The following is a 26,414-nucleotide window of genomic DNA, read 5'->3' as shown; positions in this document are numbered from 1 at the left end:
GAGATTAATTAAACTCGGTCACGTGGTCACTTTTGCCCGCCATACCTCCTTATAGGCTGCGCACCAGATGTGCTCTGTTTGCGCAGTCCGGACCAGGTTGAGCTCGAGCCGGTTAGAGCAGCAACAAACAGAGACAAAGACAGAGTGTGTTTGAAGTTTAAACACTGACAGAGCTTCAGAGTGAGCAACCTGAGACACTCTGAACGGAGAGGGAGAGGAGGATGGTGGCGTGTGAACCGGAATGAATGAAGAGCTGTTCGGAACGGGAAAGGTTTGGTGCGTGTGTCGGTGCGCGCGCGCTGCCCCATGTGAGAGACGGTGCCACTCTGTCACAGAGGGATAGAGGAGAATAAGAGAGAGAGAGAGAGAGAGAGAGAGAGAGAGAGAGAGAGAGGTGATAGTGAGGAGACGAGAAGTAGAAGCTGTTGCTGCTGGAGTCTGGAACGTCCACAGCAGGAGGACGCCTACGAGACAAGGGACCTCGGGGACTCTAGAAAGGTCTATGAAAAGAGAAAAGTGAGGGAGACCAGAAGAAAGAAAAAGAGGAGAATAAATAGTGAAGGAAAGGAGGGGATGGGCAAAGACAATATAGGATGAAGAAACATGGAAAGAAAGAAAGAAAGAAAGAAAGAAAGAAAGAAAGAAAGAAAGAAAGAAAGAAAGGCAGGAAAAATGAAAAGGAAGACAGAAGAAGAGAGATAAGTGAAGGAAGAAAGAAAGAAAAAAAAGAAAGACAGAAAGAAAGAAAGAAAGAAAGAAAGAAAGAAAGGAAAAAAGACAGAAAGAAAGAAAGAAAGAAAGAAAGAAAGAAAGGAAAAAGGAAAGAAAAAAAGAAAGGAAAAAAGTCAGAAAGAAAGAAAGGAAAAAAGACAAAGAAAGAAAGAAAGAAAGAAAGAAAGGAAAAAGGAAAGAAAGAAAGGAAAAAAGAAAGAAAGAAAGAAAGAAAGAAAGAAAGGAAAAAAAACAGAAAGAAAGAAAGAAAGAAAGAAGGAAAAGGGAAAGAAAGAAGCAAGAAAGAAATGAAAAAAAGACAGAAAGAAGAAAGAAGTAAAGAAAGAAGAAAGGATGAATAACAGACCCGAAAAAAGGAATCTACAGCAGAGATCCAGAGGAACCTACGAGACAAGGGAGCTCAGGGACTCCAGAAAGGTCTATGGTTAGTAACTTTAATGGGACAGGAAGAGTTAAAGTGAGAGACAGGCAGAGAGAGGAGAGAGAGAGGGAAAGACAGGATCCCAGTGTGTCAGTCTAAGCCTATAGCAGCATAACTAAGACCTGGTCCAAGCCTGATCCAGCTCTAACTATAAGCTTTATCAAAAAGGAAAGTTTGAAGCCTACTCTTAAAAGTAGAGAGGGGGTCTGCCTCCAGGACCCTGACTGGTACATGATTCCAAAGGAGAGGGGCCTGATAACTGAAGGCTCTACCTCCCATACTACTACATCACTGCCCAGAAAAAGCTGAGAGTTTGTTCTCTGCAGGACAAGTTGACTTCAGATCCTCCTGCATGCCTGAGGTGCTTCAGCTGGTTTAATCCTGGGAGGGAACATTCACACACACAAACAGGAAGTGTTTGCATTTAGTAAATAAGAGCACACACACGGTGGTGAGGGGAGACAACTCTGTGGTTTCAGACAGATACAGATCAATCACACACACACACTCACACTGAACACAGTATAGATGCAGTCTGATGTATTTACATCGAGTCGTCAGTGTAACCACAGACACAGGAACACGCTGTGGTTTAGATCTCAGTGTAAGAAAAGATCATCATCACTGAGACTTTCCCTCTTTAACACATCCTGCCTGTTGTGTGTTTCTCTGTATTTAAACATCTGTCATCTTGCATGCAGATAGATTTCCTGATGGTGTGAGGTGTGCTCATCCTCTGGTGCAGCCTGCAGGATCAATCACCATCAGAGCTCTGTCCATGTCTGCATCTTCTTCTTGTGTATTCATGCTCCTGGCGTGTGCATGACATGACTGTTCTCACCTCTGCACATGTGACGTGTTCCTGACAGCAGTAATAGCTCGCTGCTCGTCCATGTGTGTGTGTGTGTGTGTGTGTGTGATCTACACTAACTCATCAGCAGCTGTTTACACAGAGATGTGAAATGTTTCCTCGTGGAGACAGAGCCTTTCATTGGACGTGTTGAGAACATGCTGCTGACTGAGCCCTTTGTAGGCATTGTCAAAAACGCCTGGCAGCTACATGCTGTCTATTCCCGCTAATGTGATAGCATGCTAACAGCCGTCCTGCTGCGTCTCCTCCTCAGGCAGGGAAATTGAAGTGCCCATCACACGTGTCAGATAAGATGAGAGCGGGACATTTCCTCTGGTTTTGATCGTGTTTGTTGCTCGTTTTTATTGCAGGTCTGTCAATATCTGTTGTCTTCCTGTCTTCTCTTCAGGGCTGAGTGTGGGGAACATGTTCTACGTGTTCTCTGATGAGGGCATCACCGTTCTGCAGCCCAGCGAGTGTGAGATACGCAGACACATGAAGCGGACGGAGAGGATCGTAGCTACATATGTGAGTGAACCATGTTTCTGCAAAATGTGAAGTGTACACTGCCTTTAATAAAGTGACATAAATAGGAAAATGAATGTTAGGCATGGTTTACTTTCAAACATTAAAGAAAGAGGAGCTGCACTGTGCTCCAACTAATGTACCCACTTTCATTTTTTAAAACAAGCTGAAACTTCAAACTGTGTCTGAGATGTGATCAGAACATGAGACTTTGAAAAAAAAAAAAATTTAACCTTTATTTAACCAGATGAGACCCATTGAGATCAAGACCTCATTTACAAGGGCGACCTGGCCAAGAGGTCAGCAGCACACGTCAAAATAAATAGCACAGCTCAACAGCATGGAGCATATGTACAGACAGTATGTTGAAGCAAACAATAATTTAAAAGTGCAACTTATTTTCAAATAAAGTGCAATTTGTGATTACAAAAACAGCATTTAAAAACACAGGCACTGTTCTGGGGTCTGTCTTTCATTTAAGATGGACCCAAAGGCGTCCAGTGAGATCAGATCTGACAGATTCAAATCCTTCTGGAGTTTATTCCAAGAAGTAGGAGCAGCAAAACTGAACTGAAATTTAATGATCTATTCATCTATAATACTGGAACATTCCAATAAAACAGATATCTATGCCTTCCAAACTTTCTTTTTTAACCTTTAACTTATTTTCAGAACATCTTACTTAAAAACAAAACTTGAAAATACTAAAACATTGAACACTAAAGTGTTTTAAAAGGCCGTGAACTCAGTCCTGAAGAATCTCTCTGAGGTGACTGGAGATTCAGAAGCAGCTGTTTTTATTAGCATGCTACCTTCCTGCTCTTATAAGTTAGTTTAGATTACTTTCCAACATTTCTAACATCCTTTTTAGATTTAATATTAACCAGTATGATCCTTAGCTTACCTAACTGATTACTCACCATGACATGCTTTTTAAGATTTAATTGTTCTATATTGAAGCTCAAGATTTCCAGCTTTTAGAACAGAGTAAGCAGTGCATAATGTGACTGTTTCTCCTTCTTGTCATTTAGAAGTTATGAGAGAGTCTGGATGTTGGGTACAGGGTAAACATGTTCCTCCAAAGGGGACGCAGGTATAACGCAGCCTCTCTCCTCAGCTGTAGGTGGAGGAGGAGGCGGAGCTACTCCTCCGTACAGTGTTGAGGTTAGCTCTGGAGGTATTAGGAGATGCATGAGAGATTGTCTGAGTGTAAAAACATATAAAATGAAAGAAAAAGGAACGGTAAAAGTAGTGACTGGACATCCCAATGTAAGGAAGTAAAAGTACATCTTTTTTAACATAAATGTACTTGAGTAGGAGTAAAAAGTACTCTGCAAAACAAATACTCTCAGGAGCACACTTTTTTGAAAGTAAGTTTTTGAGTACATGTAACTCGTTACTACCCACCTCTGGAGATAAGGTGATAAATTTAAGAGTATGTAAGGTGGTGAGTGTTTCTGTGTGTTTGGGTAAAGAGCCTGTAAAATGAACAAGTTTGTAGCTCCTGAGCTGATGCCAAATAAAATCAAATTATGTTCAAGGCAACAAAAAGTCCCTGCTTTTGAAACGGTAACACATCAGGAACTCTGCTGAGAGCGTCTCACCTCTCAGTCAGTTTACTCTTAACGTTTCTGTCAAACTATCTCTTCAAATAAATATGTATAGTGTTTATTGTAACTTAGAAATCCCTGCTCAGTTAACTGACTTACTATATTCCTGCAGAGTTTGACTTTCATATCTGTATTTAAACAGCATCCATCCTTCCTCTCCCTCCCCACGCTGCACTCTCAGTGAGTTCCTCACCTCACTGCGTGTAATGGGATTATTTGTGTCCATTAGTCAACAGCTCTCACACCAGTAGACTGTCCATAGTTTATTCTGGAGACCCCGGGGCTTTTAATCCACTGGAGAACATCCCTCTCTCAGAGCGATGGGCTTTAGATGGTAAAAGTTTCTTGTTCTACTGAGGGATTTGGGTTTTACAGGAGCCTGTAATTGTATTAGAGATCAATACAAACTCAATAAGCCATGTGTTAGCCAGTTCCTGCTGTAAACAGCACTTTCTGAGGTGCAGAGGAGGTGGGAGCTCTTCAAACACTGCCTCTGTGTTGGTGTGCGTGTGTGAGTGTGTGTGAGTGAATAAACGTCCCGTCAGCAAAGACAGCAGACTGCGAGTCCTGAGAGAGGATGTGTTACTCGGGTCAGTTCATGCGTGTGTTGATATTTAACTTTAAAGTGTTTTTATCACGAGAGTGGAGACACTGTTTACCAAGGAAGCATTTATAATGACTTCATCTGTGATTTAAAATGTGACTATATCTTATTTATTTATGCATTTATAAATGTTTTATTTATTGATGTATTCATTTATGTATTTACATATTTATTTATTTATGTATGTATTTATTAATTTATTATTTATTGTATTTTATTTATATATTTTTCCTTCATTACATAGCAGGTATATAGTTCAGAAATTGTCTCACAACATGTAAAATATTTGGGAAAAATCTAAATAAAAATAAAACATTTCTTTATCTGCCACACACACAACTAACTGTAAGTCGTCGTGATAATAATTTAATCATATTGAATAATTCTCAAACTGAAGTCAAATGTAACACATCAGTTTCCTGAGCTGTTGCAGTGTTTTAAAGGGGACATATCACGCTTTTTTCATCAACATATATTGGTCTAAGAGGTCCCCAAAACATGTCTTTAAAGTTTATGCTCAAAAAAACACTTTGAAATCAGATTTTGGTCTGCCTGAAAACCCCTCTTCTTCAGTCCTCCTCAGAACAGTCTGTTTTCTCTCTGACCACGCCCCCTCAGGAAGTGGATGTGCCTCGGCTCTCCAGCACGTTGATCTAATATTTACATGTTGGCTGAATATACACGGCTGCTCACAGATCGCGTTACTTCAACCCTCTGAATCTGATCCTGACGGAGAGGCGCCTGTAGCAGGACCTTTCTGAACGACTGGTCACAGATTTAGTGTTTCTTATTGTTTTATTTATCAGTATGTAGACGTGTGTCTTGGTACACAGCTACCAACATGTAGCTATGTGGCTATGCTAACTAGCGCTAGCACTTATCCATGATAAATAAAAATCATCCACTAGATCTTCAAATCTGCAGACGTGGGGAGTCAAACCGATCTCTGCCAGAAAGGCAGCGGGACCTTTTATGAAGGATTGGTCACAGATTTAGTGTTTCTTGTTGTTTTATTTGTCAGCATGTCGACGTGTGTCTTGGTACACAGCTACAGCTACAGCTACAGCTACAGCTATGAACATATAGCTATGTGGCTATGCTAACTAGCGCTAGCACTTATCCATGACAAATAAAAATCATCCACTAGATCTTCAAATCTGCAGACGTGGGGAGTAAAACCGACCTTTGTGTTTATTAAGACAGCCTACAACTAGCATGCCTCCCTCCTAAGCTCCTTGTTAGCACACATTTGTGCAGGGAATGAAAAACGGGGGAGGGATTCAGTATTATTTTATACAGTCTATGGGCTGAACAAGCTCCGAGCTCTGACTCCGTGACAGACCGGATATTGTTGTTACGTAACAAAAACACTGAAAACTGAAACGGCTGGTTTCAGCACACATTTACAGAAAGGTGGAGAAATCAGAACAGGGGCAGAATGGATTCTTTTCATTCTCGGGGGGTTTGTAGACAGGGACACATATTTCAGGTAGAGAACCATTAAAAAGTCAATTTTGCATGATATGTCACCTTTAATGTTTATATTATCATTTCACTGTTTAGTGTTGAATTCCTTTTGTTGAATGATGCTCTAAAAATTAACCTTCCTCACCCTCTCATTATTATTTACCAACGTTATAATTAAATGTGGCAATTATATCAGATAATTAACACAAACAGTGACAGCAGTTTAATGTGTTTTCTGTTTTTTGTTCATCAAATTAAAAATGACATTTTCATCTTCAGGGTCTTTGAAACAACACTGATGTTATTAAGGCCTCTAGATATTCACTTTGACTCTTTTCTCTTGTTTTTATGGATTCAATATTTAATCAGTTAATGAAAACAGAAACTGAACTCATGAGTTGAGAATGTTAGAACCAGCTTCCCCGAGGACGATGTGTGAACTGGAACCTGTTTGAGTTGAAACTGCTCAGTGAGCTTGTTGTTGTTGTCCTCCCAACATTTACTGTCAGATTAAAGGTGTACCAATTATCTTTAAGTGATGTTAAACAGCTCCAACAGAGAGACTGAGAATAACAGCAATATGTAACATGATACAAGACTGAACTAAGATAGAGGAAAGTAAAATAAAATACTTAATTTGATGAAATCATTACAATAAAATCAGATAAATAAGAGAAAAATGTATTAAATAATTACAATAAAAGCAATAAAATAAAATCAGATGAATACTAGAAAAATAAAATTACAACAATAAAGTTAATATAGTAAAATCTGATAAATACCAGATTAAAAAATAAAAATAAATAATTACAATTAAATCTTATAAATGAAAAAATAAATATTAAAGGTGACATATCACGCTTTTTTCATCAACATATATTGGTCTAAGAGGTCCCCAAAACATGTCTTTAAAGTTTATGCTCAAAAAAACACTTTGAAATCAGATTCTGGTCTGCCTGAAAAACCCTCTTCTTCAGTCCTCCTCAGAACAGTCTGTTTTCTCTCTGACCACGCCCCCTCAGGAAGTGGGTGTGGCCTCGGCTGTCCAGCACGTTGATCTAATGTTTACATGTTGGCTGAATATACACGGCTGCTCAGAGATCACGTTACTTCAACCCTCTGAATCTGATCCAGAATCTGATCCTGACGGAGAGGCGCCTGCAGCAGGACCTTTTCTGATGGATTGGTCACAGATTTAGTGTTTCTTGTTGTTTTATTTGTCAGTATGTAGACGTATGTCTTGGTACACAGCTACGACATGTAGCTATGTAGCTATGCTAACTAGCGCTAGCACTTATCCATGACAAATAAAAATCATCCACTAGATCTTCAAATCTGCAGACGTGGGGAGTCAAACCGACCTTTGTGTTTATTAAGACAGCCTACAACTAGCATGCCTCCCTCCTGAGCTCCTTGTTAGCACACATTTGTGCAGGGAATGAAAAACGGAGGAGGGGTTGAGTTGTATTTTATACAGTCTATGGGCTGAACAAGCTCCGAGCTCTGACTCCGTGACAGACCGGATATTGTTGTTACGTAACAAAAACACTGAAGTCTGAAACGGCTGGTTTCACACACATTTACAGAAAGGTGGAGAAATCAGAACAGGGGCAGAATGGATTCTTTTCATTCTCGGGGGGTTTGTAGACAGGGACACATATTTCAGGGAGAGAACCATTAAAAAGTCAATTTTGCATGATATGTCACCTTTAAATTAAATCATTACAATAATAGCAATAAAATAAAATCAGATAAATACCAGAATTTAAAAAAAAAATCATTACAATTAAATCAATGAAATGAAATCAGACAAATACTGGAAAAACACCACTGTTTTAATGCTTATAAAATATGTAATATATATAATATGTAATGAATATATCTGTAATGTATGTGTATAAATCTTATGTGCTTTGGCAACAACATGTCTTTGTTCATGCCAATAAAGCAAATTGAATTGAATTGAAACTGGAAAAATGTAATATATATACATAAAATAAGATAGAATAAAATAAAATACTACAATGGTAATAACAGTAATATTGGTAATAATGCAGTCAAAGGCTAAAACATAATTCAACTCTCATGTTGATCACAAACCTAAATCCCTCCTTGTGTTCAGCTCCAGTTTGAACTGAACTGATGAGTTAACCAGAGTTTAATAAGTGAGCACCATCCTGTCATCACCTTACTTTAGTGAGGGCTGATGGAGTAAAATGCATCCTACTGCTCGTCTATGATACACAGAGGGAGTCTGCCAACCTTTCCCTCCCTCTGCAGCTCTCTCACTCCTACTCCTCCCATCATGCTCTCTGTTCTCTGTTGCTTCTTTGCAGGAGGAGATGTGCCCTAAAGGTGAGGGGGTATCACCTCAGCGCTGCGTGTGGTCCTCAGCAGTCAACATCAGAGATAAGTACATCTACGTGACCCAGCCCCTCCTGAGCCGACTGCTGGTTGTGGATATTCAGGCGCAGAAGGTGGTGCAGGTGGGTGGAGAAGGTCTCAGGCCTGCTGAAACACATCAAAGTAGACTTTCAGAATATCACAGACTGCATTCATCTGAGAGTTAGTGACTGGCGTATAAGACTTCTGCAGAAAACTTTCAAGTGTTATCAAAAGTTCATCATCAGGATGAAGTCAGAGGAGAGAAGTTTGGAAAGTGATGAGAGAACGTCTGTGCACAGTGACTGCTGTTTAACAGACTCATGTTCACAGCAACAACAATCCACTTCATGTGCGTGAACATGTGTGAACATGAGAGGGTGATGAAGAAATGTGTTAGCTTACTGGAAAACTGCAAACTGTGACAGTAAACATCATCAACAAGGATCAGCAAACAGCAGCTTCTCATTTAGTCCAGCGCTGATGGTTGCTGTGACCGGTACGTCATCATGCCTTCAGCCTTTAATCAGCTGTTGCTAATTAACACAGCTGACTCACTAACTCATCACTTCATGTTGTTGTCAGGAATCTTATCCTCTCAGATGTGGTCTTAATCATATTTTATCAATACTAAGTTTATACGTCCCAGAGCTCTTCTTGTTGTGAATGAAAATCAACTATAAGTAAATATTAGAATATTATCCTCTCTGTATCTGCAGACTCCTGACAGTCAATCAATCAATCAATCAATCAATCAATCTTTATTTGTATAGCGCCAAATCACAACAAACGTTATCTCAAGACGCTTTTACAAACATAGGAGGTCTAGACCACTCTATGTCAAATTATGAACAGAGACCCAACACCAAGACAGGGTAAGACTCAGTCTGACCCCACCTTAATCCACCATGAGCATTGCACATCACAGTATTTAGCTACTTACAGTGGTGAGGACAAACTTCCTTTTAACAGGCAGAAACCTCCAGCAGGACCAGACTCATGTTAGACAGCCATCATGCCTCGACTGAGTTGGGTCTGGAAAGACGGATAGAGGGGAGTAAGAGAGAGGAGTGATAGTGATGAGACGAGTCGTAGAAGCTGTTGCCGCTGGAGTCCAGATCGTCCGCAGCAGGAGGACGTCTACAGCAGCTCAGAGGAATCTACGAGACAAGGGAGCTCAGGGACTCCAGAGAGATCTATGGTTAGTAACTTTAATGGGACAGGCAGAGTTAAAGTAAGTGACGAGGGGGTTGGGGGGAAGGGGGTGAGCTAGGATCCCAGTGTGTCAGTGCGCCAGTTCCCCCGGCAGTCTAAGCCTATAGCAGCATAACTAAGACCTGGTCCAAGCCTGATCCAGCTCTAACTATAAGCTTTATCAAAAAGGAAAGTTTGAAGCCTACTCTTAAAAGTAGAGAGGGTGTCTGCCTCCCGGACCCTGACTAGTAGATGATTCCAAAGGAGAGGGGCCTGATAACTGAAGGCTCTACCTCCCATACTACTTTTAGAGTGTGATTTGGACCAGGGTCAAATAAATCTTGAGTGGCTCATCAGTAAGCAGTACATTTACACGATTCGTGTGCTGCACAAGTTATTCTGAGAGCTCAGGGTTTGCAGCCAATAAAACAGAAGCTGAATTCTCCCCCATGACCGACATCATGTTAAAGTTTAGAGCCCTATCTTTCTACATTACATTTGAGTAATGGCAAGCTAATAAGCTAGCCTTGATTACCAATAGCAATGTGTCTGTGTCAGCGCAGACCCCGGGAGAGGTTAAACACAAGACTATCTTATAAGGAATGGAAATAACCGGTTTTAAAAGAGCAGCCAATGAGGAAGTGCCTTAAACTTGCATTCTTTGTAATGACCAGCAGGGGGCGACTCCACTGATTGCAAATGAGTTGTAGATTGTATAGAACTGAGGAGGAATGAGGAAACAAGCTACTTCTAAGGTGATTTATCCCCTCTGTAAACTCTGGCTCTCTTACCCGGCTGTGTAAGATGCTTGATTTCCGATTGTTGGAACTTTATTTATTTATTTTTCATTAAACATGATAAAAACACAACACAGAACATTCCTTGACAACATCACAGAGAATGAATGACAGTGCAAGGAAAAAGGAAATAAAACTAAGAGAAGGAAAACACATTGGGGACTAGAAAGCTGAATAAAACTAATGAGTGAAACATAATTCAGTAAGTGGATAGTTAAGACATTATAGCACAATGCACAGTTCAATCAATCAATCAATCTTTATTTATATAGCGCCAAATCACAACAAACGTTATCTCAAGACGCTTTTACAAACATAGGAGGTCTAGACCACTCTATGTCAAATTATGAACAGAGACCCAACACCAAGACAGGGTAAGACTCAGTCTGACCCCACCTTAATCCACCATGAGCATTGCACATCGCAGTATTTAGCTAGTTACAGTGGTGAGGAAAAACTTCCTTTTAACAGTTCCCTTTAGTTAAAGAGATGTGTTGCTATAGGTAGCCATCTCTTCACAAAGATATCAGGTATCATTCCATACACCTCCCTCAGCTTCTGTTTCCACTGTACCACTGTAGGATGCTGTGAATTCATCCATTCTATTGTCACCATTTTCCCAGCAGTCATCAAGAGAATATGTAACAGGTACTCTTGGTCTCTGGTGTACTTGTCTTCAGGGGTTAGATCAAAAAGAAACTGGCATGGGGTGAAGAGTAAATCGATTCCCAGGACTTTATCTATCCTCGCTCTTTACCCCTTTCCAGAAAGGAAGCAACCTTGGGCAATCCCAAAATATGTGCGAGTGGTCACCAACCATTCTACATTCTCTCCAGCAGTTTATGCAATAAAATAATCTTGAATCAAAGTTTTTAACAATGTGTTTGTATCTTAAGTTAGTAGCTGGGTAATAAGTGGGATAATGTGTGATGAGCAGGTAGTTATGGGGAATAGAATGCTGACAGGGTGAGACAAAACCCTGAAGGGGCTACTAACTTCAGATACAAACACGTTGATTAAAGATGATTTCATTGATTTAAAATGATGATACAGTTTTTAAAAACAGTCCCAGTGATTCCTCGGATTCTTGGATTCTTCTCTGCCTGTTGTGGTGGATTGAACATGAACCTGTCTTCATTCAGCTCTCCTTCTTCTCTGAGCTCTGTGGTTCACACACCTTTAAAAAGAAACAAACATCACAACTTTGAACCCTGCTGCTATCATCACCACCGCTCAGGGTTTCAGTTTCTTTGTAGAGATCACTAACCTAAAGTTTCTCTCACCTGCTCCTTCATCAGATTGATGGACAGGATCAAAGATGAAAACGTCCCTAGCCTGATGATTTAGCATGCTAACCCAAACTAGCTACATTATTTTGATGCTAACGGAAGCTAATGGTTTTATCACACCGTACGTTCTATAGTGTCAACAAGCAGAAGCTAAATGTGTCTGAACTCTTCTCTGTGGATTGATTTGACATGACGTGTGATCAGTTTGTCTCTGGTGTCGCTCATGTTAGTGAAAGTTAATAACCATCGTCAAGGGGTTTCAACCAATCAGAAACAAGCATCTTACACAGGCAGAGGATCAGTAAGAGAGCCGGGTAATAAGTTCTGTTAATTCATTAGATTACATGGAGAATGATGCTCTAACATTATAATATCCACCTTGTAGCTCCTCTCTATGAAGTCCACAGAGTCCTGCAGCTTCAGCCAAACTTGATCTGGGATTAAATGATGTAACTTCATTATTAACAATTATCAAACATATATTCTATGTGTAATCTAAACTACCTGCACCTACCTACCTACTGCAGCTTCACTCTACATCCACTCCTTAAATAAAGTAAAGCTCAAGTGAGGAAAAGTTGGATTCATTTATAACTTGAACCAAATACAAAGTTCAGACGAGCTGAAATATGCAGCCAACATTTGGCTTCAGGTCAAACAGCATCACTACATACAACCAGCCATGCTGCAACCAGCGTGGTGAACCAGCTCTGTAAGAAGACCACATGCAAGGGAGAATAAATCAAACACACCTCAAGCGCTGGAAACAATATGGTGCCCAGGTGGGTGCAGGCTGCCTCGCCATTCATCTTAGCTGTAACGGCTGTTTAGGGACTGAATCCCTCAAGGCTTCTTCCCAGGGTCAACATCATTTATACTGAGGCTCAGGAGGAGAGGAGGAGGAGGAGGAGGAGGAGGAAGAAGAGGAAGAGGATAAAGTCTGGATAGAGAGAGAGAGATTAATTTTAAACATGAGGGTTTGGGTTAAGTCGCTGTAGCAGAGTTTTATCATTTAAACACACATTATGTTTGTTAGCTTTAAAGTAAACTAGAATCAAGATATAAAATGTCACAGTGTGTCCTCCTCCTCCTCCTCCTCCTCCTCCTTCTCCTCTAACGTACGCATGATTATTTGAAGGTAAATATATAATCAGGTGATAAAAGATAACAGAGTGATGTAACTGAATTAAAGAAGACACAGCGCTGGATTGTAGCACTGATGTTTTTTATAACCTTTAAAGTTCAGGTAGTGAAATACAGCCCAACACCTCTCTCTCTCTCTCTCTCTCTCCCCCCCTCCCTCTCTTTCTTGGAGACCCTCCCTGGCCTCTGGGTGCAGGAGGTTAATGCATCCTGCCTTTTTTCCTCCTCTTCTCCTCCTTTGTTAGCTCAAAGCTTGTTTTTTTTCAAAGCACATTTGTAGCTTCCTTTCAACAATGGCCTTTAGGAGAAGAGAGAGAAGCTGGCGGGCTGCAGTGAATGCACTTTTACACCTGACAGAAGGAGCAAACTGAAAAAAAGAAGCTTTCATTTTCTACAGGTGAAATCAGAGCGCTGCATTAACCGTCCTCTCAGAGATCAGGAGGTTTATTATGTCGGAGCGGTGCAAACACGAGGGACTGTTTTTTGACACCTGTAGGCCGAAAACGTCTTTAATAAAATGACTTATTTTCTGCCATGAGCTTCAAATGCAACAAAGACGAAAGAGAAATCCCTGCAAGAGTCAATGGGCCTCATTCACTAACTGTGTATGAATGCTTGAAGCACAAATCATGGATCCATCATATATTCTGACTTACTTGTTCTTACACTGCGAACAAAAATAGAACTTCCTCAGACCATGCGTACGCACAAATGATGACGACCAACTTTCTCAGAAAATGTAAACACACACTCTTTGAACTAAATGCATGACATATTCAAACTACTGTCAGTAAAAGAAAAAAGCCAGAGGAGATAAGCGCGAGTAGCAAAGACGTTTCAACACGGCTTTAAAATCCTTTTGAACTCAAAAAGCCGTGGCAGAGATCGGCCGGTGTTTTGGTTTAAACAGCGACCCTGTTAACTGGAGACTCTCAGCCAGATGCATCCCTCATAAACGTCTTTAGACCATCATTAAATATCTGATGAGGATATTTTGAAATCTTAAACTACTGTCAGTCAAAGAAAGAACCCAGATGACTGTCATATAGACATGTGGCAAAAAGAAAGGCAGGAAACTCATCACATTTTCTATTTTCAAGGTTTTATTTCAAGGTTAGCTACTGTTTTTTGTCAACATTTTTTTATTATAATGAGTAAAATCTACTATTTTAGACAACTTAAAAAAAAAAAAAATCTGGAAGACATCTCAGGACCCCCCATTTGTGTCTCGATCCCCACTTTGGGAACCCCTGCTCTAAGAAATGGATGTTGGAGTTATATTTAGCTTAAAGGTGACATATCACACTTTTTTCATCAACATATATTGGTCTAAGAGGTCCCCAAAACATGTCTTTAAAGTTTATGCTCAAAAAAACACTTTGAAATCAGATTTTGGTCTGCCTGAAGAACCCTCTTCTTCAGTCCTCCTCAGAACACTCTGTTTTCTCTCTGACCACGCCCCCTTAGGAAGTGGGTGTGGCCTCGGCTGTCCGGCACGTTGATCTAATGTTTACATGTTGGCTGAATATACACGGCTGCTCAGAGATCACGTTACTTCAACCCTCTGAATCTGATCCAGAATCTGATCCTGACGGAGAGGCGCCTGCAGCAGGACCTTTCTGAACCATTGGTCACAGATTTAGTGTTTCTTGTTGTTTTATTTGTCAGTATGTAGACGTGTGTCTTGGTACACAGCTACAGCTATGACATGTAGCTATGCTAACTAGCGCTAGCACTTATCCATGATAAATAAAAATCATCCACTAGATCTTCAAATCTGCAGACGTGGGGAGTAAACCCGACCTCTGCCAGAAAGGCAGCCGGACCTTTTCTGAAGGATTGGTCACAGATTTAGTGTTTCTTGTTGTTTTATTTATCAGTATGTCGACGTGTGTCCTGGTGCACAGCTACCAACATGTAGCTATGTGGCTATGCTAACTAGCTCTAGCACTTATCCATGATAAATAAAAATCATCCACTAGATCTTCAAATCTGCAGACATGGGGAGTAAAACCGACCTTTGTGTTTATTAAGACAGCCTACAACTAGCATGCCTCCCTCCTAAGCTCCTTGTTAGCACACATGTGTGCAGGGAATGAAAAACGGAGGAGGGGTTGAGTTGTATTTTATACAGTCTATGGGCTGAACAAGCTCCGAGCTCTGACTTCCTGTTACAGACCGGATATTGTTGTTACGTAACAAAAACATGAAAGTCTGAAACGGCTGGTTTCACACACATTTACAGAAAGGTGGAGAAATCAGAACAGGGGCAGAATGGATTTTTTTCATTCTCTGGGGGTTTGTAGACAGGGACACAGATTTCAGGTAGAGAACCATTAAAAAGTCCATTTTGCATGATATGTCACCTTTAAGTCTCTATCCTTATTATGCTAAAATGTCGTTGTTTATACGTGAGATATGGCCTTAAAACCTGGCTTATGACTCCATTTGGGAGTCCCGAAACTCCCCCCCCCAAGAGGTGCCCTATAACAACACGCATGCCGACATGCATGCCGCAGTAGAGCACACATTTGGGCTGCTGAAGGCTCGCTGGATGTGTTTGGACACAGCTGGTGGTGAGTCACTCTACACCCCTGAGAAAGTGTGGAAGATAATTCTGGCTCGCCGTGTTCATTAAAGTAAATGAATGACCATTAAGTGACGGTTGAATATCATCACTTTATCCCTCGTTTCAGGAACATAGTCCTGATATGAAGGTGTCTCCAATAATCACAGGCATTCTGTCAGATCAGGTGGTCCTTGTCCTCCTCCAGTTTCTGTTCTGCTTGTCTTTTTCTTAATCTTTTTTGCGTCCACTTTAATATCAAACCTTTTTTTCTGAACCTGAGCCAGGGTGTGAACCTCAGGAGACACAGCATTAACAGCCTCAGTAAGAAACCCAGGCTTCATGTTTTTCTGCTGCTGATACACTTCAGAGCAGTGTTAGTTTTCTTTTCCTCAACCTCTGAAACAATCACCTCTATTTCTGCTGTGGTGAAATTCAGCGTCCTGATGCACTGAACAGATGTCCTTATATGGATGAATTGGGGCGTGGTTGTATGCTGATTGCAGGTTGCGGTAATGTGCATGTCCATTCAGAATGATTCTGATTCACTAATATACACAAGGTGGTGAGAATAAAACACACGTGTCATGAATCCAACAGTGATTTTGCATAAGCACTTCATTTATGTGCAGAGTAAGAACATTTCTATGCACTGTTAGTGAATGAGGCTCAATGAGAGGAGTCATTTTATTTGAGGTGTTTAGAGTCATACTGAGCAGACGTCTCTCTAACAGCAGCTGCATGTGAAGAAAATCAAAGTATGAATCTAGTTTCCAGGAAAGCAGAGAGAACATTGATCATTATAATCCTGATTTCTCTCAGGTTGATGCAGAGTTTGATTTCCCACCTTTTAAAAGGGTCCCTTCTTTCTGACACCTCCACTTTCCTCTCCCGGCCCCGAGTCCCAGCAGACCGAAGATGAAAGGCGTAAAAATGTAGAAAAAACTGCACAAATAAAAGCCTTTGTGGGTTTTCATGCTGTTACTCGCGGGGGAAATTGCACCTTTGTTATCTTTCTCAACAAAGGGATCTAACCTTGACTTGGATGTGTCAGACCGGCGCCAGCTGAGTCTCCCACTGCGTCCGAAGACAAACAGCACATCAGCTAATTAAAAAGAAGCCAGGTGGTAAAGAGCTGAGGTTGTGTCGTCACTTTGAAACACTGTGGTGGTCTCAGGGTGTCATCCCAGCTTCTAATGATAGGAATAATCATCTTTATTTATAGATTATTAAAAAGTTTCTGATCAGCTGCTTTGAGTTCTTTTTAAAGCTTGAACTGATCTTTGAACGATGTTACCTCAGGAGGAGTTTACTGATGCTCAGTCAAACTACAGTTTTAATAATAAACCTCACAGCTCAGAGGTTTCTGCTCTAGACCTCCTGTTAAACACTGAATCTGACACTGTGACATCTATCACTGTTAGGCATCTTTTATCAGTTCATCAATGGAGGCTGTTTCAGGGGTTAAAGTTTGAACATCTAACAATCCCTCAAATATGAAGATTTAATATTCAAACATTAATAAAGTTAGAAGAAACTGAAACTTTATCCTGTTTTCTGAGGAAAAACTGGAAAAAAGGTCTCGGACCTGCAGCTGTGTTCCAGATATGTGGAGCATAATGACTAAACGCTGCTTCACCATGACTCTTGGGACTGAAAGCAGACCAGTACCTGATGATGACCTCAGAGGTCCAGATGGTTCATACAGTAGCAGCAGATCTTTAAACCATTCAGGTCTTTATAAACCATCAGCAGGATTTTAAAGTCTATTCTCTGACAGACAGGAAGCCAGTGTAGAGATCTAAGAACTGGAGTGATGTGGTCTACTTTTTTGGTCCTTGTTAGGACTCCAGCAGCATTCTGTATGAGCTGCAGCCGTCTCATGGACTCTTTAGTGAGTCCTGTAAAGACCCCGTTACAGTAGTCTAGTCTGCTAAAGATAAATGCATGGAGGAGTTTTTCTGCATCCTGCTGAGACATGAGTCCTTTAATCCTTGATATATTCTGAAGGTGATAGTAGGCTGACTTTGTAATTGTCTTAATGTGACTGCTGAAATGAAGGTCTGAGTCTACACAATAAAATATTAAAATGCTGAGGGGTAATCTGCAAAATAGCTGGAATAAAATGATAAATAAAGACAATATATGACTTTAAAATAAAGTAAAATTTGAATGTATAATAAGTGAATAAAGTAAGATGTAATGATATAAAGGAAGTCTGAGTTTCAGGTGACATTACATTTAGTAAAGTGAGGATCAATCATACAGACTTGATTGAAGTCATTAGACGCCATTTTTTGCTTCTTTACCAAACTTTATCAATCATGTGACCTCCTGATCGTCATCAGTAAACACCTCTCCTCTCTTCAATCCTCATACATTCATAAATCCATATTAAATGTCACAGGGAATGATCCACACTCAGTACTAATTCGAGCTGCAGACAGAGTCCTGTAAAGACCCCGTTACAGTAGTCTAGTCTGCTAAAGATAAATGCATGGAGGAGTTTTTCTGCATCCTGCTGAGACATGAGTCCTTTAATCCTTGATATATTCTGAAGGTGATAGTAGGCGGACTTTGTAATTGTCTTAATGTGGCTTCTGAAACTAAGGTATGAGTCTAAGACTACACCAAGGATTCTGGCTTGGTTTGAACATTTCATGGCTTTGAGTCAAAGTTAAAAAGATCAGATAAATACAATAAATAAAAATTAAAACAAACGTTTGTTACATTATATCAAACATCAGTCCCAGCTGTAAATGAGAAGATATTCCCTAAATGTTTTCCTTTTGTTACTTTGGTAAAATAAAAACATGAAAACTGTTTTATTGTATTTTTTTAAAGAAATGTTAAAAGAACACTTTTGCAAATGTGTCTAAAATACAGAAAACTTATTTATGGCCATCAGTTCTTCGTGGATCAGCTCAGTGTTTCCCTGTTCATGCAAAAAGCAAGGACACACACTTTGTACACAAACATTTTATGACCTTAAATAAAGTTGAATAATTCAAAAAGTATGAGGGTTAGAAATGTGAAAGGTCTTAGCCTGCACCACCTGATGGAGGTGAAACAGTGACACACACTCCTTAAAGACTCAAACACTAATTTGAACTTTTCTGATCTTAAAAACTGAACTTCCTTATTTTCATAAAGTCCTTCATTTGAACAGTTTCATTGTGTTTAGATCTGTTTCCTCCTCGCCTCTTCTCTGAGGCCTGACCTCAGCGTCACCTCCTCTGCTCCCGTCATGTAGAAAGCTAAATGACACACACACACTCACACACTGTACACACACATACGCTGAGTCTGCACTCTGCTGCCCAGCTCAGACCTCAGCCCGGACCTCCCATTACTGAACACAGAGCCCGTGGTCTCGCTCCACTGGTGAGGGTGTCAGCAGCTCCCTGTCCACCCAGCCAGAAGCAGGGTAATGGATTGTGTTATTCTTTGTTGTTGACATTGCAGCAAGCCTGAGGTGGAGAACACCCCCACCCCCACGCTGTTCTCCTTTCACCGTCTGTCTGATCTTTTCTTTCTCTTCTGTCTTTCCCTGTCAAGTTATGCTCATGTTGTTCTCCATTCTTCGTGCGCTCTCACCTGATGGGTGTCACACGCCGATGATGATGATGAAACATCTCCAGCAGCAGCAGCACATGCAGCACACTGCTCCTTTAATATTACAGAACCCGCTCTGTGAGACACGCGCTGACAGCTTCCTCGTTGTTGGTTAAAGGGCTGTTGACACATTTTACTGATTGAAACAAGAACCACACTTACAACACGGTGTGAGCGTGTGAGTGGACGATAGTTTGCATTCAACTGTTTCTAGTGTTTAGTCATCAGGAGTGTAATATCTGCATGTAAAGGACACACAGTCTTTCTCCAGAGCTGTGCTGTCAAACCGTTTCAGCACCATGGACAGAGCTTTAAATATTAAAGAACTTTCCCCCTGAACTACGTGCGTTTTTCGACAGGTGGACCCAGGGTCTAAATTTAGTTCAGGGGTAGATAATCCCCCCCCTAAAAAGCCCCTGCTAGGGGGGTAGTACTTTTCAAAGGTCCCAGGACTTTCAGGGGGCAGGGCCTGCAATGCTGAACGTGTCAGATTGGTAGATTACACACATCTGTGATTCTCTTGATTTCTCTTTCTTTCATTAGTTTTTATTTGTTCTATCTTTTTTGTATGTGTGTGTACTTTTCAAAAGAAGAAGCTGTGATTCTCTTGATTTAGCAGCTTGTAACAGTAGTCTTCTCTCAGCCCACCGTGAATGCGTCTCTCCTCCCGGTGTTCCGGTTTTAAAAGTGACCCTGTAAACTGGAGACCTTCAGCTGAACGTGTCAGTGTTTGTGGAGTTTACACAGCTGTTGAAACACAGAGGGAGTTCCTGGGAATGCAAACTAGTTTAGTTTTTATTAAGATTTCAAAATATCCTCATCAGATATTTAATGATGGTCTAAAGACGTTTATGAGGGATGCATCCGGCTGAGAGTCTCCAGTTAACAGGGTCGCTGTTTAAACCGAAACACCGGGCGATCTCTGACACGGCTTTTTGAGTTCAAAAGGATTTTAAAGCCGTGTTGAAACGTCTTTGCTACTCGCGCTTATCTCCTCTCACGTGTTGATTCAGTGAATCCAACTGTGATGAAATATAGCACCATCTAAAACAAACCAGCTGAGTCTCTTCGTGCTAACAGGCTAACTGTTGTGTTGCTCATAATGATACCTGCCTGTCCGTCTGCTTCTATGGTGTCATCTGTGATGAATGGCATTCCTCTTTGTGTTACTGCCCTCTACTGGTCTGGTGGTGTAGTGCATTTACTTTTTTTCCTCCATACGTCACTGGCCTGATTTGCGCAGACAACAATGGGGGACCAGGAACCTTTTAGTTCAGGGGAAAGTAGTTCTGGGGGCTAAAAGACCCTGGACCTCTTGGTCCAAATGCACCTTCAGTGTTATATCAGCATGTTAAGGACACACAGTCTTTCTCCAGAGCTGTGCTGTCAAACCTTTCAGCACCACGGACAGAGCTTTAAATATTAAGACCGTTCATGTGTGTTCTCTCCCTCCCTCTCTCTCTCTCTCTCTCTCTCTCTCTCTCTCACTCTCTCTCTCTCTCTCTCTCTCTCTCTCTCTCTCTCCCTCTCCGTCTCCTCCAGGCCGTAGCAACAGACCCTTTCCCCGTGAAGATGCTCTATGACAAGTCACATGACCAGGTGTGGGTCCTAACATGGGGGGACATGGAGAGAACACATCCAACTCTTCAGGTGAGTTTGTGAAGAAGCTGTTTTATGTAACTGCAGTTTATATTCAGCAGAGATAATGAAGTGATTTGAGTGCTTGTTGTTGTTGTTGAGGAGACACTCGGGTGTTTGATTTGATCTTTTTGTGTTGCTGGGGATTTCTCCTGTAGTAGAAGCACTTGTTTAAAGTTCTTCCCTGTGCAGCCATGGTTTTAAATGAGGCTGTTGATTACCTAAAGACGATCCTCCTGCAGAAATAAAAGCTCTTTGACTCTTGTCTTGTTTCCCTGCACGACGTCTCTCTGTATGCGCACCCTCTTTCATGCAGAATAGAATGGATGTAAGCTGCAGAAAGTTAAAACAGCTCCTCCTAACTAATTGAGCTCCTTAGTGTACCTGCTTCCCTTTCTACATCATGAGTATTAGCGCGACAACATCTAATCTATGTATGCTTTGGAGCATTTACCGAGCCAGCAAAACAGCAATTCACAGCTGTGCCGCAGTCGGCTTGTGCCGGCGTCCCTTCGGACCGCTGGTGTTGGAGGCTTCACAAATGAGAAATGATCACAGGTGTGGCTGTATTTAATCCACCTCGGGGGATTGGGTGAGGAGAGAGGAGAGAGAGAGGAGGGTGCAGGGTTGAGGAGGTGAAGGGGAGGAGGAAGAGAACAGAGCTAGAGCCCATGAGAGAGGTATGATGCTGTTTTTAAAGGGCCAGTATTCATGTGTGTGTGTGAGTGTGTTTGTGTGTCAACGCTGCAGTGAGTAACACCACCGAGGGATCCAACTGTTATCTCTGTAATAGACACAAACATGTTTATTGTTCTGCTCTGTCCCATCGGAGGGAGCGATCCCTTTACAATCCTGAGAGCTGCCGTGTTCGGTCGGCTCTGAGGGGCCGCGTGCCGCCGATTCATTACAGCGCTCACACGAGGGCGAGCGCTCACACGTTCCTTCAGAGGACCTTTGAGCGAGATGATTCACTCCGCATTCACAAATTACTGGAGGACATTTCACGGTGCTGCTCTCACTGTAGTGGAAACTAAAGCCCATAATAATCATCCGACTGTGTAATTTAGGGTCGTGCATACACACTTAAAGGTAAGCTCTTAATAAGTGTTAGAAACTATATGATCCAAATTTAACATTTCTGTCTGTTAAACTTTCTGATATTGAGCCTGAAATGTTCCTGTTTTTTAAAATAATGATGATAATAATTTTCCACTCATTCAGTAATTACTTGTTCAACATTTTAAGGCTTTCAAGAAATGTTCCCTTTAATCAGAGGCTGTTGAGCCAAATAACACCTTAGACCAGTGGGTCCCAAACTCTTCCTGCGGGGCCCTCGCATCCTTACATACACACACATACTATACTACCTATTCATGTATTCATTAATTCAGTGATTCCTTCATTAATTAGTTCATTTATTTATTTTTTCATTAACAATTTCCTTTTTTATATAATTGATTTTTGATGGAATGACATTTTGCGGTATTACAAAATGTGAAAATATATTAACTCACTATGACCCCAATCAATGCAATGCAACACTCAACTCATGTCTGAGCCTGAGACCACAGACAGAGGATTTAATAATCCTCTTTTTGTTCAGAACTTGACTTTGTAGCTTCTTACTAAATCTGTATTATCTGACTTTCCTTTTCTCTGGTCCTGCTGGAGGTTTCTGCCTGTTAAAGGAAGTTTGTCCTTGCCACTGTAACTTGCTAAATGCTGCAAAGTGCTCTGCTCATGGTGGATTAAGATGAGATCAGACTGAGTCCTGTCTGTGAGATGGGAGTGGATCTGATCCGGTCTTGATTTTGGGTCTTTGTTAATAATAGAACATAGAGGACGGTCTAGACCTGCTCTGTTTGGAAAGAGTCTGAGGAGAATGCTTGATGGGATTTGGCGCTTTATAAATAAAGATTGAGTTCACAGTTTCTGACAGAGTATAAGACATTTTGAGGACATTTGAATATATGTCATAACAGACTAAAACCACAAAATGAGCGTCCAAAATAAATCATCATCAGGCAGAACTCCTACAGCCCAGTGTGTCTACCTCCAGCTTCTTAAAATCACCTAATGAGACAGCTTCATTTAGCCTCATCTCTTTCACCATCTCAGCTCTGACATTTGGCACTGAGAGGAAGAAAAGGTCCTGGGATGGAATAGTGTAAGTCCCTGTACTCTTCTGATGAGGGAAGCAGATTTAAAATAACTTATAAATAAAAAATACACCAAGAAAGACCAACCTACATGTTCATAAAGCAAACAGTGACGAGTGAGTCATCCTATAAATAAAGATCCTAAGTTTCTAATGAGCTCTTACACCTTCACTTCCACATTTAGAAAGTCTTCGTATTTAACCGTCTAAGACTTTTGGAAGTAAGCGTGTGAGGACAGAACTTCCTGTGTGTGTGGGTTTTAACAGCTTCATCAGACGAGTCTGCCTGTGTGTGTGTGTGTGTGTGTCTGCATATAATTCTCTTGTTTGCATCTATTCTGCAGCTTTTCTTTGAGTGTAGGTGCAGCAGAGGAGGATCTGTGTTTGTGTAGTGAAAGTGCACACTCGGTGTTAATGTTGGCTTACTTTTTAAACTTCTATGAGATGTTACAGATTTTAAAAAAGGCATACACTTCAGTGAAGATGTTTCTGATCACTCCTCTGCTCCTGTGGTTTTAAACTGAGCAGCTCTGCGTTACACGTCTGTCTTTGTGTCTGCTGTCTGAACCGCAGAAACACGCTTCTGTGGTTTTCATTTTGTTCATTTCCTCCTCTTTCTGCAGCCGTACAAGAGTAATGAATAATTAGAGAACAGGGCATGAATCACTCAAAAATGCAATTGCAGGGAAACTGCATAATGGATTAGAGCCCACATGGATCACACCACAAATAAATGGTCTGATAATGTCATTATCGTTTGGACTGAAAGTAATTGACCTGTTCAGCGGCAGCCTGTCGCACCAACGCTACGCTCCGCTTCAGCACATCATACATGTGTATGAGTGTGCGTCTGTGTGTGTTTGCATCCTGATTTGTGCACACATGACGTGTAAATGTGCGTGTAGGAGTGTGTGTGTATGTATGTGTGTGTGTGTGTGTGTGTTAAAGCAGCCAAGTTTTGGGATGGTTCAATATCTCTGTGTAAACATCAGAGGGAGTGTGATTGTCAATTCATTAGAGAAGACAAATGGAGGAATCTCTGGCAGGCAGAGAGAGATGTGGCCTTTCAGGCTGTCAGTCCGCTCTGAGTCTACGTGCCAAGAAGACATTTAACTCGTGGGCTTTCTGTTTTTCTCCACACACACACACACACGCGCACACACAGATCCTCCCATCTGTTTTCCCCTCATCTCTCTGAGGTTTTCCAAATAGATATTTAAGACTGATTATTATTGTCATAAAATTAAATCATTATTACCACAACAATTTGTAACGTCAACACGTTCAGCTCGGCTCAGCTGGCAGAATTATCTTTTATTTAACACTTTTAATCATCAAATGAGCCACTCAAGTTCACTCCTTCTCTTCTCTTCTCTTGTCAATCTTCTCTCTTGTTCTTTTTTCACATGGAGAAAAATGACAACAGTTTTTTTGGGAGTGTACAAAAGATCTCAGGGTTTTTAATACCTCACTGAACTGACATTTTCAATCAATCAGACTTAATTTGTGACGTACTTTCCCTATAATAATATTGTAACACAAAATGATGGTCAGAAATATATTTAATAGAATAATAAATACAAAACTGAGGAAACACTGGAGGTAAAATAAGATGTTAAAGCTCAATACAGGGAATAAAATTCACCAAAATATAATCCATTAATAATAAAGTAAAACACTAAAATATTAAACCAATAAAAAAAAAACTAAGAGGACTCACTACAAGAAAATACAGCAAAATAAAACACAAGGCAAGGCAGCTTTATTTGTGTAGTGCACTTCATACACAAGGGCAACTCAATGTGCTTTACATTAAAACATTAAAAGCATTGGAGACATTCAGACAGGCACAAAAGAACATAATTAAAATTACAAATATAATAAAACAGAAAAGAAAAGGAAAATTACATTAAATTTTTAATTTAAAGTGAGTTAAAATGATCTAAGATAGGAAGGCAGTGTGAAATAAAAAGTCTTAGTCTTTGATTTAAAAGAGGTGAGAGTTGGAGCAGACCTGCAGCTTTCAGGGAGTGTGTTCCAGATATGTGGAGCATAATGACTAAACGCTGCTTCACCATGTTTCCTTCTGACTCTAGGGACTGAGTTGGTATTTACTGACTTTATTGGTATAGCACATTTCATACAGGAGGGCATCTCAATGTGCTTTACATTAAAACATTAAAAGCATTGGTAACATTCAGACAAGCATAAAAGAACACAATTAAAATGACAAATATAATAAAACAGGGAAAAAAAGGAAAATTAGGAATATATTAAAAGTAAATTTAAAATTTGCATTTAAAACAAGTTAAAGCTGCTGTGAGGAACTTTTGTTTTGTATCGATTCTGGCGCTCCCTTGTGGCCAAAGTAATACCTCTTATCTCTTGTCGTATACATGTAAATGTAGTGTTTTCAACAAAAACCTCATCCTGTTGTCTTTTAACAGTCAACTTTATCAGACAATGTGATTATTTTCTATGAGAACAGTCAAATAAAGGCTGTTTCTGAAGCAAGATGTCCATCAGCTTGTCTGACACCTACCCCCTCAGGGCAGCTTCAGGCATTAAAAATGACAACAGAGAAGGTGTCAGTGTTGTTGCTGGTGGTCTTGTTTGCTATTGAAGGTCATAAAGAGGCATCAGTATCATTTTTAGTCTGTTTCTCAGCCAGTTCAAAACTCCTCACAGGGCCTTTAAAGTAAGCTAAGATAGGAAGGCAGTGGCAAATAAAAAGTCTTAGTCTTTGATTTAAAAGAGGTGAGAGTTGGAGCAGACCTGCAGCTTTCAGGGAGTGTGTTCCAGATATGTGGAGCATAATGACTAAATGTGCTTCACCATGTTTCCTTCTGACTCTTGGGACTGAAAGCAGACCAGTACCTGATGATGACCTCAGAGGTCCAGATGGTTCAAACAGTAGCAGCAGATCTTTAAACCATTCAGGTCTTTATAAACCATCAGCAGGATTTTAAAGTCTCTGACAGACAGGAAGCCAGTGTAGAGATCTAAGATCTGGAGTGATGTGGTCTACTTTGTTGGTCCTTGTTAGGACTCAAGCAGCAGCATTTTGTATGAGCTGCAGCCGTCTAATGGACTCTTTAGGGAGTCCTGTAAAGACCCCGTTGCAGTAGTCTAGTCTGCTAAAGATAAATGCATGGAGGAGTTTTTCTGCATCCTGCTGAGACATGAGTCCTTTAATCCTTGATATATTCTGAAGGTGATAATAGGCGGACTTTGTAATTGTCTTAATGTGACTGCTGAACTTAAGGTCTGAGTCTACACAATAAAATATTAAAATGCTGAGGGGTAATCTGCAAAATAGCTGGAATAAAATGATAAATAAAGACAATATATGACTTTAAAATAAAGTAAAATTTGAATGTATAATAAGTGAATAAAGTAAGATGTAATGATATAAAGGAAGTC

The 26,414-nt window shown here is 40.6% G+C and overlaps 1 protein-coding gene across 1 annotated transcript in view; it reads left to right on the top strand.

Moving 5' to 3' along the window:
- The window catches only part of fstl4 (follistatin-like 4), a 295,733-nt gene that overhangs the window by 256,680 nt on the left and 12,639 nt on the right, over positions 1-26,414 (top strand). Inside the window, exons 12-14 of the mRNA XM_034683558.1 lie at positions 2,413-2,531; positions 8,546-8,695; positions 20,738-20,845. Of these exons, the coding sequence (XP_034539449.1) occupies positions 2,413-2,531; positions 8,546-8,695; positions 20,738-20,845 (377 nt within the window). The remainder of the gene's footprint in view (positions 1-2,412; positions 2,532-8,545; positions 8,696-20,737; positions 20,846-26,414) is intronic.

The sequence above is a fragment of the Notolabrus celidotus genome, chromosome 5 (assembly GCF_009762535.1).
Source record: "Notolabrus celidotus isolate fNotCel1 chromosome 5, fNotCel1.pri, whole genome shotgun sequence".
Taxonomy (NCBI): Eukaryota; Metazoa; Chordata; class Actinopteri; order Labriformes; family Labridae; genus Notolabrus; species Notolabrus celidotus.
This window is presented reverse-complemented; position numbering and strand designations above follow the sequence as displayed.